The following is a 20126-nucleotide window of genomic DNA, read 5'->3' as shown; positions in this document are numbered from 1 at the left end:
ACACGCGTCAAACCCGTCAGTAGTACTACTATGTAAGAAAAACTGGAGTAACTGTTATGCCTTTATCTGTGATTGTTTATGGACGTATTTGATTCAGCACTTTGATCAGTTTGATTTAAATACCTTGATGCCTCTGTTATCCATTTTGGAATTTCTGAAATTTCCAAAGTAGGGTACTTATTTTCTCTTATTAATTTCTTCCTTTTTCACTTGAGAGTGTTCATCTGATGGATGAAGAACCTGCATTTGGCGGACCATGCTTGGAACTTCTGATGTATGTATTGCACGGATTCATTCATTTAGATGCTTGGAAATGAACCGTGTGACTTCTGCAGCAATGTTTCCAGGACGCAAATCAAATGGCCCGGTCTGGTGCTGTGCGTCGAACTTGAGGTTCATCCTTCTCGAGAGCGCTCACCTACATCTTGATAGAATATATATTGTATCTTTGGCTGTCCATATATCCTCAGAACGGATCACTGAAAGTCTGAAACTGATTTTGCAAGTTTCAGATGCGCATTATTTGGAAAGACTGCTCTGTGAAACAATTTAGCAACTCTGATAGTAATAGCACAACGAATGGTTCTGCATGACAAAGTTCCGTGTGCTCAACAATTTCTTTCAAGACATTGGCCTGCATAAGGGGATATTCATTCACTTTTGCGCAGATGAGGATTAGGTGATATGTGAGTGGCACCCTTAAGCATAGAGACAAGGGCATGAACTATACCTAAATGCGAATGGAACCTCACATGCATGACACCAAAGTTATGCTTTTGTGCTTCGAGCATTGATCTGACCCCGCATGATAATTTATCATGTTGGTTTTCCTTGCCTCACTTTTTCTCTCTAAGGAAGGAACGTTAGCTGTTGGCAACATCTTTCTTTTCATGAACTTTGTAGTACAAAATTGCATGTTTGATACGTGCATTGTTGCAAAGGTTAGATGCAAGTGAATGCATAGTTTATTTAAATCTCTCAAAATCTCTGACCTACCTCAGGACCGAACTCATTACATAGGGATGCTCGACTAGTGAGTTCATATCAATGCCTACCATCCAAGTCTTTTATAAAGAGCAAGGATTCCCTAGCAAATGATGAATGCCTCATTTCTCATTTCTTTTGGTTTAGAATTACCCGATATCATTTCGTGCATGATTTGTTGTATCTCTAAGATTCAAACTTGATAGGCATAGAAGGCACCAGGAATGATCGTAAATGTAGCATGCTCCCTTTTGTCTTCACAATCATTGTGTATAGCTCTCCTACTCTGCTGCCACAATGCGACTTTGGCCTCCATGGTTAGATCACCTCATGCGGCCATACACTCGTGGTCGTCATTGGAAGTTAGATGGCATAACAAAGTGTTGGGTGGGCCACTTGCAAAGGGATCATGCCCCACCAATACTCCACAATGTTATAAGAAATGTTGGTGAACTTTTTTGGCGCCGGAGGTGACGACCTCTTCCTCACAATATTTCTCTTCATCCGATCCTGAAGTAGAAAAGGTCGTAGGGACTCTAAAACTCAGATTACAGGAATGGATAGTAATCCTAGGCACAAGTTCTGCTGAAGAACACGTAGATCGAGGTACAGTCCTGACTTCCAATGTTGATCTATTGAGAAGAAGCAGCTGCTCTATCTTTGTGTAATTTGCTGGTGGTTGAACCATCAGGTATTGAACAATCAACCTGCAGGTCTTTATTTTGGCCACGTGCTTTTCAACAAAGGCGCCATGTGTCTCGAAGCTGAAATTTCTCAGTGTATTCGACTTGAACTCCTGAGTGACTGCTTATTTTGGAACTGTAATACTAGGGTAGTACAAGCGCTTCAGGTTTATTTTCCCATGGTTTGTATACAACAAGGTAACAAACAGTGGGTTTTCCTGAAACGCCCCAAACCTGTCAGTATTACAAGGTACAAAAAAATGTCATGCTTTTATCCATGATCGTTTATGAACATATTTGATTCAACCCTTTCATCAGTTTGATTTACATACGCTGATGTCTCTATTATCCAGTTTGAGTTAACTTCAATTGTTCTTCTGATGGAGCCTACCTTTTGAGGTATGTATGTATGTATGTACGTACGTATGTATGTGTTCTGTGCTCTGTAATCTGCTCGTGCAGTTTCTTGGTGCGGATAGTGATGCGCCATGCATGATGCATTCCCCTCGCTCCCTAATGTCATAACCATTACCCGGTGCCCAAATTCTCTTGTTTTTTGTTCCGGCTGCGAGGAAGCCCCCGCATGCATCATCGCTTTGCAGCCTCGCAGGACTGCAATGCACAGACAAACAAACAGATTCCATAGCAAACAGCCAGACATTGACTAAAGAGAAAACATGCTTCGATGTACAGGGAAAGAAATGTACAAGTATGGAATTTCATGTTGCTAAACAGCTACAACAGTATTACATTTTCGTTTGGCCCGAGGGCTTGTAATAAGTTAGCGCATGCTTTAGCTGCATTTGGTGCCCGGCATCAGGTAGTTAGGGATACCCTACCTGGTCTGAGGATCTCCCGGGTGATGTAAACGTTCGTCTAGCCGGCGCTTTGGCTGGACCTGTGTGATCTATGGAATTGTATTGTTTTATTTCAGAAATAAAAAAAGATCTCTCAATACTCTTCCTCCTCGTCTGCTGGGGCATTTCGTCTAGCACGTTGTGGGCGGCTCGTCATTGAGGCCTGGGACCTCATAATTGAGGAGCAGAGCAAGGACGTAGACGGGGAGACTGGGGATGATGATGGTTCAACAGCCGCAGCCGAAGCAGATGCAGATGCATTAATTGGGCGAGAGCCTACTTGGCGGCCAAATCCTGGCCCCTCGCTGGCGCAGGTAACTCCCACAACCCAATCCTTCCGATCCACCTCGCCGCCGCCCCGTTGATCTCCACGAATCCCCACCTCAGCCGCCTAAAACCCACACAATTTTCCCTCAGCTAGCCATTACTCGCTGTTCCATCAGAGGAGCGATGCAGTGAGTTGGTTAAACTTATGTATGTGGTCCGCGTTACAGAGAACAAGCCGTCGTCGTACAGGCCAGAATGCACCAGTAATGGCTAGGATCTGCAGGCAGGCAGGCAGGGCCAGGCCTGAGTGCCTTCCACATGTTCATCTTCAGTGCTCGTTCAGGTCAGTCCCCTGCTCTGTTTCCAATTATATTGCGGTATCCGCAACCACTAAGCACTAATGCGTATCATGGTTCTTCTTTTCTTCTTTTGTACTATTTAGACATATGGCAATCGTCAGAGATGGCTGGCTTTGTTGATTGGCCCTCACCGCGAGAGTTTGCTTCTGATCCAGCCATAGGAAACACCCCGAGAGTTCGCTTCTGATTCAGCCATAGGAAATGGAAAAAGTGCCATGCATGTATGCATTTTTGTTTTTGAGAAAACGCAAAGAGAGAGTTTAAGGTTACAGCCCTCCGAGGAGGCCGGTTACAGACATTGATTTTTCATTCTATTTGATAGTAGAACTTTCTGGCGTCAATGTTTCATCACTTCTGAAGGAAATTTGCCAGCTAAGCATTTTTTTTCTTCTATTTGGTAGGTGGTCATAATTTTTCAGGTGTGGTCGTTGGGATGGAAAAAGGTGGTTGTCTGATGTATACATGTCATGAACAAAAGTGAGCTGCCAGCTGCTCCCTTTATTCAACCTATATTGAGAATTGGATTCTTGTTTATTCATTTCATTATTCATTATCCGTTGGATCGTGTCACTTGAGCAGACAGGGTCATCAATTACTGGATCTGTCCCACCTGCTGCCATGACTGAGAAGAGGCAGCTTATATTTGGAGGCAGAGGTAATTACCATTTTTTTATTTGCTTTTTTTCGGTGCCCTCAAAGACTGTTTGCGTATATGATTAGCCAGTTTCCGTTTCTTACATTGCATATCTCGTTTCGGTGATTAGAATTGTTTTATCCTAAAACGATGTACTAGGGAAAATGGTACTGTAAAACCCAAAAATCAATTTGCTCAGGCTCAAGGAAGAAAAGATGCTGATGAGAAGAACAAGATGGCCCAAAAGCACAAAACGTCCCAGCCACACTCCTGTTAAAAGAAAGATGATACTTTGCACATCAATTTTGTTTTTTTAGTTTCATCTAACTATAAAATCCTATAAATTTGTTTCCTTATGTAACTTATTTATAAAAAACATCTATAGATGTGATTTTCATTTGTCCATTTAAATATTTAGATATTCAAAATAACTAAAAGTTTCAGTGCACATCTGTCAAAATGCTTTGAGATCAGGAGTAAATAGTACTTCCTCCGTCTCAAAATATAACATGTTTTGTAGGCTAGTTTAGCCTACAAAAGCATTTTACATTTTGAGATGGAGCTAGTATTTTTACTTAGAAACAGAATTCTATAAAATATTCTTTTTAGAAACATCCAACACACTATAACCGACAGATACACACAACGACACACACATGGGCGCTTATGTAAAATTTATTGAAGATTGGACATGCACAGCTCGTGGGTTGATAAAGTTGCCATACAACACCTCACTATTGTTAGCTACATTGCGTACCGCTAAAAGAAAATTCCAACTTCGTTTTAGATAAAATGGTAAAAAAATCGATGCAACAATACCTGAGCTCTTAACACATGAGAATGGCGCTTAGTTCATTTACCATGCCAACCAAATACTAACATTGATACACTGTATTTAAAAATGGTTTAACTACGTTTGATTTAACTGTTTCAGAGAGTTTCTACTTTGATGGGTCAAGCATATTTAGTTTTTGAGTTAAAAGTTGAAACAAGGACTGCCTCTCAAAAAATCAATGATCTCTATCGTGATGAGCTGTCTAGTGTTCTTGAATTAGTCAATTAGCGAACTCGTTGCATAAATACCTGCTCCTGTCAAGGTATTAAGTTGCAACAGTGATTGTTCCTACAACAACCAATGATCTCTGTCATGATGAGCTGTTTCATGTTATCACATTAATGCTGGACATCAACTTTTTTTTTTTTAGTTTGACTTAACTAGGAAAGACTGGGTGTGGTTCCAAGAAAGGACCAGCGGACCACACAAATGGCTGGAAATGCAGGAGCTCCATTTATGTTCTTTATCTAGCCAGCAAGGCTGCTCTCACGAGGAATCCGAGGCGATGGCGTGGTCCTTAGCTTGGGAAGACCATCCTTTCGCTGGTGTGATATGATGCCTTCCTCTGCAATCGTCCTGGCAAGCATCACTCTAAAATTGGCTTCCCAAATTTCCGCTCATGAAGGTTTGGAATTTCTTACTCGTTTGTTCGTTCTGTGTTTCTTTAACTTAGCTGACCGCTCTAGATTAGAAGTTTCCCTATCTTGTTCTACATGTTTTACTCTCGCTTGCTTCCGATCTAAGCTAAAGAGACAACTGAAACTCGACTAGATTTGCAAGATTAAGGATCTCAGACCATAGTTGCCAGAAATCCGGGTCGTCCGGGTCGAGGAACGGGGTCGCGGGTCGTGGGTCGCCACCCCGTCGGAACGAGGTACGACGAGTAGTATACATCTTCGGGACGTCGATTTGGAACGTGGATCGCGATCCAAACAATTGCGGGTCGAAGACCCCGGGTCGTGGTGTTTTTGCATGGAAGGGAAAGAAAGATCCCGCCATTCCCGCGGAAAAGATTATGATATGGGCGCGGTGATTTATTTCCTTCTTTGTAAGAACGAATGGGGTCACAAGTCAGTCGTCTTCTATGGCGTGATTTTCTCTCATCTACCATTCTCTTTCACAGCAAGCATATGCGCACAGCGCACCTGTGTCAAAGAAACAAACGTTGTTCGCATGAATTGTCCCCAAATCTCTGCATCAGTTCATCTGCAAAACGCTCTAGTCCCCGATCCAGTTCTAAAGCCTCGAGCCGTCGAGCACTCTCCTGCCCTTCCAGGCGCTCCTCTCTGTTCCTTGTACAGTCTTCAATCCCTAGTTAGTACTATCGGATTCTCAAGCAGCAGAGGCGAGCAGGGTGAGTATCCTTCAATGGTGGGACTGCTGGAGCGAGACGGGAGAAGGCGCGTCAACCGGCGGATCGCGGACAGCCGCAGTGTGACGGAGTTCATAACTTTGGAGCGTGATTGCCGGGTAACCCTTGAATCACCATAAACTCCCGAATCCCGATCCCCCATAGATGTTCTTGGCTAGCTTCCATACCGATCTGGGGTGTCATGGAGCGATCAGGGTCGCGATCCACCCAACGACCCACCTCGACCCCACGTCGTCCCCGACCCTCGATTGGGGTCGATCGACCCCGGGTCACGGGACGCACCATCGACCCGCGAACCAGGCTACTATGTCTCCGACATGGCTACTTGGCTAGTATATTGCCGGTCTTGTTTTGCTGGGCCAGCCTCAGCCAATTTATGTAGTGGCAAATGAAGTAGGACAAACCATCTTTCTACCAAGCCTCCTACTAGCATGGACTGGAGGCTAGAGATGCTATATTGCCGAGGAACATAAGCTTGCAAAACAGAGTTGCCAGGTTTTCAATTTCCAACGTTACCTGTGGTACTGACTATCCTGCTATAGGCAGGTAGTGACTATCCTGCTATAGGCACCTGAGATATTTGTTTAACCAAATATAGTGAGAAAGAAATACTTTGATAATGATGCACTTTGCATGTATTGTTTCCCCCTTCTCTAATCATGATGTAGTTATGTTCAATGTACTGGTAGTACTATTTCACTACCTATAAAACTAGAACATTTATGTTTGACAAATACCAACTAAATGCGAACTTGACAATTTCCTATGCTAATTCTGCATGCTATACATGTGGCATTTACATTCTGATCTTACATTAATCATGCTACTTATATTTATCTAATGTTATTTTTCAGCAATGGCAAGGTTTGATAGTGACATAAAAGATCACTACATTTAACTTGAAAGAAGCTTAGCAAGGTATTCCAGTCTATAAAGAAAAGATGGCAGAGGCTGTGGTTTATGTCGTGCTTGGGAAAATTGCTGCTAGTTTGGGGCGCGATGCTCTAAATGCAATAGGCTCGCGGTTAGGAAAAGGAGCATCGGATTTACTTGAAGCTGAGAACAACATGAGGCAGATTGAGACTGAATTTACAGTAATGAAAGCTTTTCTAATGCAAGTAACGATGCGCTCATCATGTAATTTGGCTTTTGATGCCTGGCTTGATGAGGTAAAAAAGGTTGCACATGATGCTGATGATGTAATTGATGGGTATGAATACCTTCTCGGACAATCAAATACAGAAGGTAGTAGTTCACTGACGAAACTATGGCGTCGCTCCAAACATGCGGGTGGTTGGCGAAGCATTACTGAACAACTTAAGCAGATTGAGGTCCGCCTTTCGAAGCTCACAAGCATGAGAGATCGTTATGGCATCACAATCAGTGCAGAAGGAGAAGTTAACCACACAAGCCAGAATCGTCAGCTGGAACATGCTCTGGACTCAACATGTCTAAACATCGAGGATGAGGTGGTCGGGTTTGAAGAAGAAACGTCATGGCTTGTGCAACAGTTGATACACGGGCGAGAAGAGCGAACAATCATATCTGTCTGTGGTATGGGTGGTTTAGGCAAAACGACTCTTGTCCGCCAGGTCTATAAAAAGGATGAAATCAAGCAGAATTTTAACTGTTCTGCGTGGATTTCAGTTTCTCAAAGTTACAACATTCAGCATCTGTTGAGGGAAATATTAAGGCAGCTTCAGGAGGAGGAAAAGGACATCCCTTGTCAGGTGGACACTACAGATGTTGCAAGCTTGGTGCAAACACTAGCGAACTTCTTGCAGGACAAAAGGTATTTGATCGTCTTGGACGACGTGTGGAGTCGAGATGCCTGGGTACTGCTAGATCATGCACTGAGTATAAGCAATAAAGGAAGCAGGATCATCTTAACTACAAGAAATGAAGATGTTGCTTCATTGGCTGATGATGAGCACGGCATTCAACTCAAAATGCTTGGAAAGGAAGAAGCATGGGATCTCTTTTGTCAAAAAGCCTTTCCGAGAATAGAAGGGAAAACATGTCCTCAGAGTCTAATTTGCTGGGCCGAAAAAATTGTGGACAAGTGTGAAGGGTTGCCACTAGCTATTGTTGCCATTGGAAGTTTGCTGTCACACAAGAAGCTATATGAAAATGACTGGAAATCCTTCTATCATCAACTAGATTGGCAGATAGGTAACAACGCAGAGCTCAGCTCCGTGAGAAATGCCCTGGACCTTAGCATCAATCATTTACCAGGAAATCTGAAGAACTGCTTTCTATACTGTGGTATATTTCCTGAAGACTATGAGATTCGAAGAGATGAGCTTATTCGGTTATGGATAGCTGAAGGCTTCGTAGAACAAAGGGGGCCACATATAACTCTGGAGGAAGTAGGGAATGAGTATCTCAATGAAATCGCTCAACGTTCGCTTCTTCAAGTTGTCCAGAGGGATGCTGATGGCATTGCACAGACATTCCAAATGCATGACCTTGTAAGAGATATAGTTATAAGCAAGTGCACAGTTGAGAAATTTTCTCTTCTTCTGGATAGCTCTCGTGATACTATGCGCAGCAGAGAAGCACGGCGTGTTTCAGTACTCAAAGCTGACAGCATTGAAGATACTCTTGATGGCGGAGAAAAGATACGATCCTTCATTTTGTTCGATCGTAGAGTATCATCCTCCTGGGTAGAAACTGCTACTGGAAATTTCAGATTGCTACGAGTCTTGTCTTTACGATTCACAGAGATAACGAAGCTCCCTGATGTTGTGACCACTCTGTTCAATTTGCGCTACCTTGATTTGTCTCACACCAATCTTGAAGTGGTTCCCAAAGCATTGTGTAAGTTGAGGAAGCTGCAGAGTCTAGATCTTATAGTAACTCGTGTAGTGGAACTGCCGCCTGAAATAAAGAAGCTGACTGAACTCCGATTTCTGCTAACTGTTGTCATCCATGAATATGATGGAAGAATATTTGATTGCTTCCAAGCCGCTAAAGTACATCCTGGAATTTGCCTTCTAAAGGATATGCAAGAACTGAGATATGTAGAAGCAAACAAAGATTTAGTGGTCAACCTTTGCAACTTAACATTACTCCGAACACTTGGAATAATGAAAGCCAAGTGTGAGCACATTAAGCAATTATGGACCTCCATCACAAGATTGGTGCACCTTTCTAAACTTGATATAATCTCATATGCCAAGGAAGAAGTTCTTAATCTGGAAAACTTAGATCCTTTGCCAAATCTGGAAAACTTTTACCTGAAAGGCAAGTTGGAAGGGGGTGTTATCCCAACAATATTCAGTGGTTTCAGAAAACTCAGTGACCTACGCATGGGCTGGTCCAGGTTACAAGCAGATCCAATTCCTTCATTTGCACACTTATCACATCTGGTTGAACTTCACCTTTACAGAGTGTATGAGGGGCAGATCATGACTTTCAGGACAGGTTGGTTTCCAAAGCTCGAGAAACTGTACTTAGCTGACATGGAGCAGCTCAGTTGCATTGAAGTGGAGGCTCAGACCATGCCGATCCTTAATTATATGCAGCTCATTGGTCTGAGAAGTATGCTCGTTGTTCCAGCAGGATTCCAAAATTTAACCTCACTCCAACAGGTAGTCCTCATGGACATGCCAGTAGAATTTATGACTATGGTACAAGAACAAGACTGTACCAAGCATATACGCCTGATACTTCATCGCCTTCGCCAATGATGCAGGCGCCGCTACTAAAAATGTAAGTTTCTATTTATTTATTTACGATTTCACCAAATTTCCTTCTGCTGTGAAACATTTTCTCATATATACTTTTTCTGAACATACAAATTATTGATCTCTCACACTATGATTCTTTCCTCAATTCCTTCATCCGTTCATCATTTAGGGATCCCCATGCAATATAATGAGAATAAAGAAGAATTGCTTTCCCTTGCAGATTCCATTGAGATGAAGAAGCTGTTCTGTGCTTGTGTAATTTGCTGGTGCATGTTCACCAAGACTTCCCTCGCTGTATGTCATCTATATATTGAAATTTCTCAGTGTATTGTATTTGAACTCCGGATTGACCACTAGGTACGCTTCAGATTTGGAACTGTAATAACAGGGTAGTGGCACGCTTCAGGTTTTTTGTCCCGTAGTTTGTATACGACAAGGTACAAACAGTGGGTTTTCCTGAAATGCGTCAAACCCGTCAGTAGTACTATGTAAGAAAAATTATTGTGCTTTTTATCTATGGTTCAGCCCTTTGATCAGTTTGATTTACATACCTTCGATGCGAATAATCACGAGTGGACATGCCATCACGCGCGGGCGATATCCATACCGCATGATGCCGCGAGATTCGTGCAACATTAATACGCTTCGGCTGTATAATCAGTTTACTTCTTCGTATAGCATTCAGTATTCATGCAGTATTGTCGCTGACACATCCCGTGTATGGTCCACGAGGCAGCAAAAGCATTTAAATTGCTGGCGGGCGGCCAGGATGGCAGTGCTAACAGCTAGCTCCAGGATGCTCCCCCGCGGCTTTTTTAAACTGTCTCGGAGCTTGTAGATTCACATCCCACTCAAGTTTTCATATCACCTCTCTTCCCCTCTGCCTCGCAAGCATGTGTTCATCCAAGTCCGAGCTTAGCTCCCTCCCCCCTCCCCCCCCCCCCCCCCCCCCCCTGCGTCACACCACCGCTCCACCTAGATGCCACCGCTTCCTCTGATCCGCTGTCCGGAGTGCAACGCCGACAACGTGCTCTGGTTCGTCTCTGGAACGGTAGAGAACCCAGGGAAGCATTTCTACAAATGAGAACGGCATGGAGCAAGTATTTCGAGATTCTTTGCGTCCATCTCCCGCAGCTCCTCCTCTCAAACCAAGCTCTTTTTGTGTTTTTCAGTTTGGTGGATGCAGGTTTTGGAAGTGAGAGAACAAGTATATAGTACTTCAGCACTCGCTGGGGTCATCTACTCTCGCACGCATCGGCATGTAACTCTGCTTGAGCAGAATCAAGTGGTTGAAGAACATTTTCATCTTGGGCGTCCTGAACATGGTGCTAATGGCCATATGCTGCATGCACAAGTTCTGAAGCAACATGTTGTTATCGGCCAGACCTGCAAGTAGATGTTCTAAAAGCTAGTGACATGCGTGCGGCGCGATATTAGATGTAGTTCCAGCATTCAGTAGTTCTCTCTTATGCAGTCATTGTATTACGTTTGTACTGTGTCGTTATGCCGGCTTAGACGCATTAAACGGTCATTGTTTATGAGCATGTTGTTAATTAAGCCTGACGGATCGCCTGAGAGGATGCAAATGTATTTAACCTAAAACCACACAGCGCACCCACCTCATGCAGTGCACCGGCAATAATTCGTGGCTCCGGCAGCACAATAAATACGTAGCAGACCAATGAATGCCCCAGCTTGCCCCTGCAAAACGTAAATCCACCCAGCAACCCATTGATGTTTCACCCACTCATGAAATGATCATGGGGATCACTTGTAAAAAAACGTTTCTTCTGTTCGACTAAAAAAACACTCATTCAAAAATTTAGCCCTCATATTTCAAAACATGTTTTCATCCACTTCGAAACAATGAAACCCATGATAGTGCTCATGGGTAGTAGTTGCACTGATCAAATCATTTTTTATATAAAAAAATGGACAAACATAATAAAATTTGTTTTCTCCCTTGTCGAAAAAAATCAACCCATTGTGGGTATAGGTCTCCATTTGAACAAATATCAATCGGGAAACTTGATATATCGATTTGTAAAACTTGCCCACAACATTCATTGTTTCTGCTTGGAAAAATGTTTTTTTTCCTCCTTTGATAATAATTTACACTAATTTCAAAAAACATCCGTTCCTCCTTTTTCAATAACATGGTTCCACCCATTTTGAAACAATAAAAACCATGATCCTGCTGATGGAGAGTAGCTAAACTTACAAAACAATGAAATGTTAGGTCATTGTGGGTATAGTTGGGGAACTTATTTAACTCGTTGAATTAATTTCAATTCTGCCATTCCATAAAATGTTTCACACACTCATGAAATGATCATGGGGATCACTTGTAAAAAACGTTTCTTCTGCTCGGCTAAAAAGACACTCATTAAAAAATTTAGCCCTCATATTTCAAAACATGTTTTCATCCACTTCGAAACAATGAAACCCATCACAGAAAGATTGGTCTAGACGTCCTGACCTGATCTCCATCTCCACACCTTGATGCCAACGCGGTGACACGGGATGTGCAGTGAGTTCACCGGACGACCGCTCCAATCACGCCCACCAGACACCCAAAAGAATTTATTCCTAGATCGGGGCGCTGTCCCGCTAGTGTATTCATACGAAACTTAAATGCGACATGGGCCACACAGCACACAGCACGTCATATAAAGAGGTGTATTCTCACCCATGTGAATGATGCTGCCTCGTATTGCCAGAGGGCCTATTAAAAGTAGGAATCGCGATGCGCCGGCGGATGGACTGGATATCGGCAGCGCGTGGCCGCATGTCCTAAAAATCCGCGTCGACCTTCGATGCCTCTATTATCCATTTTGGAGTCTCCTAATTTTCTAAAGTCGAGTACCTATTTTCTCTTATTTCTATCTTTTTCACTTTGAAGAACCTACATTTTGACGGACCGATCCTTGGAACTTGTGATGTATGTATTGTATATGGATTCGTTCGTTCAGATGCTTGGAACTGAATCGTGTGCCTTCTGCGGCCACGGTGCCAGGACACATGATATGGTTCGGTCCGGTGTTGTGCGTTGAACCTGAGGATGAACTTCACTTCTAGAGAGCGCTCAACTGCATCTTTATAGAATTTATTGTATTTTTGGCCGTCCATAGCTCAGAAAGGATCGCTGAAACTGTTTTTACGTGTTTCAGATGCGTATTAATTGGAAAGACTCTGCTCTGTGCAACATTTTAGCAACTCAGACAGTAATAGCGCAAAACATGGTTCTGCATGACAAAGTTCCTTCTGATGAACAAATGCTTGAAAGACATTGGCTTGCATATTCACTTTGGCGCAGATGATATGTACTTCGGTCCGTATTTGGTGGGTGGCACTCTTAACCTCAAAAACAAGGGCCTGCCTGAACTACCCGAGTAAATAGCACAAAACTACTACTTTACAGGCTAGGGTTCCAAAAAACTACCGGTTTTTTATTTTTCTCAGATAACTACCAAGTCAGGGGTCAGCTGTTTCAAAAAACACAAATCGCCGAGTGCTTATCAATTGATCATGATTATGACAGCTGGGGCCCACACGTAATATAACCGTTTGTTGGACTGTTTAGTTTGACCGTTAACTTACATGTGGGGCCCTTATTCTGCAAAAAATGAAAAAGCAATCAGGTCCCTATAAGTTTTCTAAAAAAAGCAATCGGGTCCCTGAATTTTTTCAGAAAAAGCAATCGGGACCAGAGGAGAAGACGCGCCCGACGGCGCCGGCAGCTCGCCGACAGCCAGGTCGCGGGCCAGGTGGAAGGAGGCGCCGCCGCGTTCCTCGGCGCGAAGGAGGTGCTTCTCCGGGCGGGCGACGGGTTGGGTCCACTCCTTGACGGCCGCTGCTGCTGCTCTTGGCCATGGCGCTCTGCCTTGCCCCTTCCGTCGTTTATGCGTCCGCCGCCACGCACAAGAAGAATGCAGCGGCCGTCGTCGCCGAGATGGCCAAGCACCACACCTGCGGCCACCGTCGACGCCTTTGCCGGCCTCCTCGAGCTCGCCGCTGACGACGGCGTGGATGTCTTGCGCTGCTGCTGGAGCGCGCACCTCCCGCTGCCGCGGACAAGGCCGGCCTCTGGCACGGCCGCCGAAAGGCCCTCGAGCTTCGTACGGCCTCTGTCATGCCTCCTCTGTTGGGGAACGTAGTAATTTCAAAATTTCCTACGCACACGCAAGATCATGGTGATGCATAGCAACGAGAGGGGAGAGTGTTGTCCATGTACCCTCGTAGACCGAAAACGGAAGCGTTAGCACAACGCGGTTGATGTAGTCGTACGTCTTCACGATCCGACCGATCAAGTACCGAACGCACGGCACCTCCGAGTTCAGCACACGTTCAGCCCGATGACGTCCCTCGAACTCCGATCCAGCTGAGTGTTGAGGGAGAGTTTTGTCAGCACGACGGCGTGGTGACGATGATCATGTTCTACTGACACAGGGCTTCGCCTAAGCACCACTACAGTATTATCGAGGTGGACTATGGTGGAGGGGGGCACCGCACACGGCTAAAAGATCAAACGATCAATTGTAGTGTCTAGGGTGCCCCCTGCCCCCGTATATAAAGGAGCAAGGGGGGAGGTGCGGCCGGCCAGGAGGGGGCGCGCCAGGAGGAGTCCTACTCCCACCGGGAGTAGGACTCCCTCCCTTTTCCTTGTTGGATTAGGAGTGGAGGGGGAAAGAGGAGGGAGAGAGGAAGGAAAGGGGGGGCGCCGCCCCCCTCTCCTTGTCCTAATCGGACTAGGGGGAGGGGCGCGCGGCCCTGCCCTGCCCGCCTCTCCTCTCTTCCACTAAGGCCCACTATGGCCCATTAAGCCCCCGGGGGGTTTCGGTAACCTCCCGGTACTCCGGTAAAATTCCGATTTCACCCGGAACACTTCCGATATCCAAATATAGGCTTCCAATATATCAATCTTCATGTCTCGACCATCTCGAGACTCCTCGTCATGTCCATGATCACATCCGGGACTCCGAACAACCTTCGATACATCAAAACATATAAAATCATAATATAACCGTCATCGAAACTTTAAGCGTGCGGACCCTACGGGTTCAAGAACTATGTAGACATGACCGAGACACGTCTCCGGTCAATAACCAATAGCGGAACCTGGATGCTCATATTGGCTCCCACATATTCTACGAAGATCTTTATCGGTTAGACCGCATAACAACATACGTTGTTCCCTTTGTCATCGGTATGTTACTTGCCCGAGATTCGATCGTCGGTATCTCAATACCTAGTTCAATCTCGTTACCGGCAAGTCTCTTTACTCGTTCCGTAATACATCATCCCGCAACAAACTCATTAGTTGCAATGCTTGCAAGGCTTAAGTGATGTGCATTACCGAGAGGGCCCAGAGATACCTCTCCGACAATCGGAGTTTCAAATCCTAATCTCGAAATACGCCAACCCAACAAGTACCTTCGGAGACACCTGTAGAGCACCTTTATTATCACCCAGTTACGTTGTGACGTTTGGTCGCACACAAAGCGTTCCTCCGGTAAACGGGAGTTGCATAATCTCATAGTCATAGGAACATGTATAAGTCATGAAGAAAGCAATAGCAACATACTAAACGATCGAGTGCTAAGCTAACGGAATGGGTCAAGTCAATCACATCATTCTCCTAATGATGTGATCCCATTAACCAAATGACAACTCATGTCAATGGCTAGGAAACATAACCATCTTTGATCAACGAGCTAGTCAAGTAGAGGCATACTAGTGACACTCTGTTTGTCTATGTATTCACACAAGTATTATGTTTCCGGTTAATACAATTCTAGCATGAATAATAAACATTTATCATGATATAAGGAAATAAATAATAACTTTATTATTGCCTCCAGGGCATATTTCCTTCGGTCTCCCACTTGCACTAGAGTCAATAATCTAGATTACGCAGTAATGATTCAAACACCCATGGAGCCTTGGTGCTGATCATGTTTTGATCGTGGAAGAGGCTTAGTCAACGGGTCTGCAACATTCATATCCGTATGTATCTTGCAAATTTCTATGTCTCCCACCTGGACTAAATCCCGGATGGAATTGAAGCGTCTCTTGATGTGCTTGGTTCTCTTGTGAAATCTGGATTCCTTCGCCAAGGCAATTGCACCAGTATTGTCACAAAAGATTTTCATTGGACCCGATGCACTAGGTATGACACCTAGATCGGATATGAACTCCTTCATCGAGACTCCTTCATTTGCTGCTTCCGAAGCAGCTATGTACTCTGCTTCACACGTAGATCCCGCCACGACGCTTTGTTTAGAACTGCACCAACTGACAGCTCCACCGTTCAATGTAAACACGTATCCGGTTTGCGATTTAGAATCGTCCGGATTAGTGTCAAAGCTTGCATCGACGTAACCATTTACGATGAACTCTTTGTCACCTCCATAAACGAGAAACATATCCTTAGTCCTGTTCAGGTATTTCAGGATGTTCTTGACCGCTGTCCAGTGATCCACTCCTGGATTACTTTGGTACCTCCCTGCTAGACTTATAGCAAGGCACACATCAGGTCTGGTACACAACATTGCATACATGATAGAGCCTATGGCTGAAGCATAGGGAACATCTTTCATCTTCTCTCTATCTTCTGAAGTGGTCGGGCATTGAGTCTTACTCAACTTCACAACTTGTAACACAGGCAAGAACCCTTTCTTTGCTTGATCCATTTTGAACTTCTTCAAAACTTTGTCAAGGTATGTGCTTTGTGAAAGTCCAATTAAGCGTCTTGATCTATCTTTATAGATCTTGATGCCCAATATATACGCAGCTTCACCAAGGTCTTTCATTGAAAAACTCTTATTCAAGTATCCATTTATGCTATCCAGAAATTCTATATCATTTCCAATCAGCAATATGTCATCCACATATAATATCAGAAATGCTACAGAGCTCCCACTCACTTTCTCGTAAATACAGGCTTCTCCAAAAGTCTATACAAAACCAAATGCTTTGATCACACTAGCAAAGCATTTATTCCAACTCCGAGAGGCTTGCACCAGTCCATAAATGGATCGCTGGAGCCTGCACACTTTGTTAGCTCCCTTTGGATCGACAAAACCTTCCGGTTGCATCATATACAACTCTTCTTCCAGAAATCCATTCAGGAATGCAGTTTTGACATCCATTTGCCAAATTTCATAATCATAAAATGCGGCAATTGCTAACATGATTCGAACAGACTTAAGCATCGCTACGGGTGAGAAGGTCTCATCGTAGTCAATCCCTTGAACTTGTCGAAAACCTTTCGCAACAAGTCGAGCTTTATAGACAGTAACATTACCGTCCGCGTCAGTCTTCTTCTTGAAGATCCATTTATTTTCAATGGCTTGCCGATCATCGGGCAAGTCAACCAAAGTCCACACTTTGTTCTCATACATGGATCCCATCTCAGATTTCATGGCCTCAAGCCATTTTGCGGAATCTGGGCTCACCATCACTTCTTCATAGTTCGTAGGTTCGTCATGGTCTAGTAACATAACCTCCAGAACAGGATTACCGTACCACTCTGGTGCGAATCTTACTCTAGTTGACCTACGAGGTTCAGTAACAACTTGATCTGAAGTTCCATGATCATCATCATTAATTTCCTCACTAATTGGTGTAGGCGTCACAGGAACCGGTTTCTGTGATGAACTATTTTCCAATAAGGGAGTAGGTACAATTACCTCATCAAGTTCTACTTTCCTCCCACTCACTTCTTCCGAGAGAAACTCCTTCTCTAGAAAGGATCCATTCTTAGCAAGGAATGTCTTGCCTTCGGATCTGTGATAGAAGGTGTACCCAACAGTCTTCTTGGGGTATCCTATGAAGACACATTTCTCCGATTTGGGTTCGAGCTTATCAGTTTGAAGCTTTTTCACATAAGCATCGCAGCTCCAAACTTTAAGAAATGACAACTTTGGTTTCTTGCCAAACCACAGTTCATAAGGCGTCGTCTCAACGGATTTCGATGGTGCCCTATTTAACGTGAATGCAGCCGTCTCTAAAGCATAACCCCAAAACGATAGCGGTAAATCAGTAAGAGACATCATAGATCGCACCATATCTAGTAAAGTACGATTACGACGTTATTCCACATTGTTTCAAATGTAGACCAAACTCGTAACTCAAATATTCTCCTCCACGATCTGATCGTAGAAACTTTATTTTCTTGTTACGATGATTTTCAACTTCACTCTGAAATTCTTTGAACTTTTCAAATGTTTCAGACTTATGTTTCATTAAGTAGATATACCCATATCTGCTCAAATCATCTGTGAAGGTGAGAAAATAACGATATCCGCCATGAGCCTCAATATTCATCGGACCACATACATCTGTATGTATGATTTCCAACAAATCTGTTGCTCTCTCCATAGTTCCGGAGAACGGCGTTTTAGTCATCTTGCCCATGAGGCACGGTTCGCAAGTACCAAGTGATTCATAATCAAGTGGTTCCAAAAGTCCATCAGTATGGAGTTTCTTCATGCGCTTTACACCGATATGACCTAAACGGAAGTGCCACAAATAAGTTGCACTATCATTATCAACTCTGCATCTTTTGGCTTCAACATTATGAATATGTGTATCACTACTATCGAGATTCATCAAAAATAGACCACTCTTCAAGGGTGCATGACCATAAAAGATATTACTCATATAAATAGAACAACCATTATTCTCTGATTTAAATGAATAACAGCCTCGCATCAAACAAGATCCAGATATAATGTTCATGCTCAACGCTGGCACCAAATAACAATTATTTAGGTCTAATACTAATCCCGAAGGTAGATGTAGAGGTAGCGTGCCGACGGCGATCACATCGACTTTGGAACCGTTTCCCACGCGCATCGTCACCTCGTCCTTGGCCAGTGTTCGCTTAATCCGTAGTCCCTGTTTCGAGTTGCAAATATTAGCAACAGAACCAGTATCAAATACCCAGGTGCTACTGCGAGCTCTAGTAAGGTACACATCAATAACATGTATATCACATATACCTTTGTTCACCTTGCCATCCTTCTTATCCGCCAAATACTTGGGGCAGTTCCGCTTCCAGTGACCAGTCTGCTTGCAGTAGAAGCACTCAGTCTCAGGCTTAGGTCCAGACTTGGGTTTCTTCTCTTGAGCAGCAACTTGTTTGCTGTTCTTCTTGAAGTTCCCCTTCTTCTTCCCTTTGCCCTTTTTCTTGAAACTAGTGGTCTTATTGAGCATCAACACTTGATGCTCCTTCTTGATTTCTACCTCCGCAGCCTTTAGCATTGTGAAGAGCTCGGGAATCGTCTTATCCATCCCTTGCATGTTATAGTTCATCACGAAGCTCTTGTAGCTTGGTGGCAGTGATTGAAGAATTCTGTCAATGACGCTATCATCCGGAAGATTAACTCCCAGTTGAATCAAGTGATTGTTATACCCAGACATTTTGAGTATATGCTCACTGACAGAACTATTCTCCTCCATCTTGCAGTTGTAGAACTTATTGGAGACTTCATATCTCTCAATCCGGGCATTTGCTTGAAATATTAACTTTAACTCCTGGAACATCTCATATGCTCCATGACGTTCAAAACGTCGTTGAAGACCCGGTTCCAAGCCGTAAAGCATGGCACACTGAACTATCGAGTAGTCATCAGCTTTGCTCTGCCAGACGTTCATAACATCTGGTGTTGCTCCTGCAGCAGGTCTGGCACCAAGCGGTGCTTCCAGGACGTAATTCTTCTGTGCAGCAATGAGGATAATCCTCAAGTTACGGACCCAGTCCGTGTAATTGCTACCATCATCTTTCAACTTTGCTTTCTCAAGGAACGCATTAAAATTCAACGGAACAACAGCACGGGCCATCTATCTACAATCAACATAGACAAGCAAGATACTATCAGGTACTAAGTTCATGATAAATTTAAGTTCAATTAATCATATTATTTAAGAACTCCCACTAAGATAGACATCCCTCTAATCATCCAAGTGATCACGTGATCCAAATCAACTAAACCATAACCGATCATCACGTGAAATGGAGTAGTTTTCAATGGTGAACATCACTATGTTGATCATATCTACTATATGATTCATGCTCGACCTTTCGGTCTCAGTGTTCCGAGGCCATATCTGCATATGCTAGGCTCGTCAAGTTTAACCTGAGTATTCTGCGTGTGCAAAACTGGCTTGCACCCGTTGTAGATGGACGTAGAGCTTATCACACCCGATCATCACGTGGTGTCTGGGCACGACGAACTTTGGCAATGGTGCATACTCAGGGAGAACACTTTTATCTTGAAATTTAGTGAGAGATCATCTTATAATGCTACCATCAATCAAAGCAAGATAAGATGCATAAAAGATAAACATCACATGCAATCAATATAAGTGATATGATATGGCCATCATCATCTTGTGCTTGTGATCTCCATCTCCGAAGCACCGTCATGATCACCATCA

The 20126-nt window shown here is 43.8% G+C and overlaps 1 protein-coding gene across 4 annotated transcripts; it reads left to right on the top strand.

Annotated features, from left to right (window-relative positions):
• The first annotated feature begins 2837 nt into the window (after nucleotides 1–2837).
• LOC109774958 (disease resistance protein RPM1) lies at nucleotides 2838–11365 on the top strand. 4 transcript variants are annotated; one of them, XM_073499679.1, is made up of 7 exons: nucleotides 2838–3134; nucleotides 3234–3627; nucleotides 3730–3805; nucleotides 4990–5244; nucleotides 6846–9534; nucleotides 9853–9977; nucleotides 10870–11365. In XM_073499679.1, exons 5-7 carry the CDS (start codon nucleotides 6933–6935, stop codon nucleotides 11077–11079), a joined length of 2937 nt encoding a protein of 978 aa, XP_073355780.1. In that variant the 5' UTR covers nucleotides 2838–3134; nucleotides 3234–3627; nucleotides 3730–3805; nucleotides 4990–5244; nucleotides 6846–6932; the 3' UTR covers nucleotides 11080–11365. The 4 variants fall into 4 exon arrangements, with proteins under 4 accessions (XP_073355780.1, XP_045084215.1, XP_073355779.1 ...); XM_045228280.2 differs by lacking the exon at nucleotides 10870–11365 and having other exon boundaries at nucleotides 2844–3134; nucleotides 6846–9705; nucleotides 9904–10219; XM_073499678.1 differs by lacking the exons at nucleotides 3730–3805; nucleotides 10870–11365 and having other exon boundaries at nucleotides 2844–3134; nucleotides 3234–3408; nucleotides 6846–9705; nucleotides 9904–10219.
• The last annotated feature ends 8761 nt before the right edge of the window (nucleotides 11366–20126 follow it).

The sequence above is a fragment of the Aegilops tauschii genome, chromosome 5 (assembly GCF_002575655.3).
Source record: "Aegilops tauschii subsp. strangulata cultivar AL8/78 chromosome 5, Aet v6.0, whole genome shotgun sequence".
NCBI classification, from domain to species: Eukaryota; Viridiplantae; Streptophyta; class Magnoliopsida; order Poales; family Poaceae; genus Aegilops; species Aegilops tauschii.
Note: the sequence above shows the minus strand (reverse complement) of the source record. Positions and strands in the feature narration are given on the sequence as shown.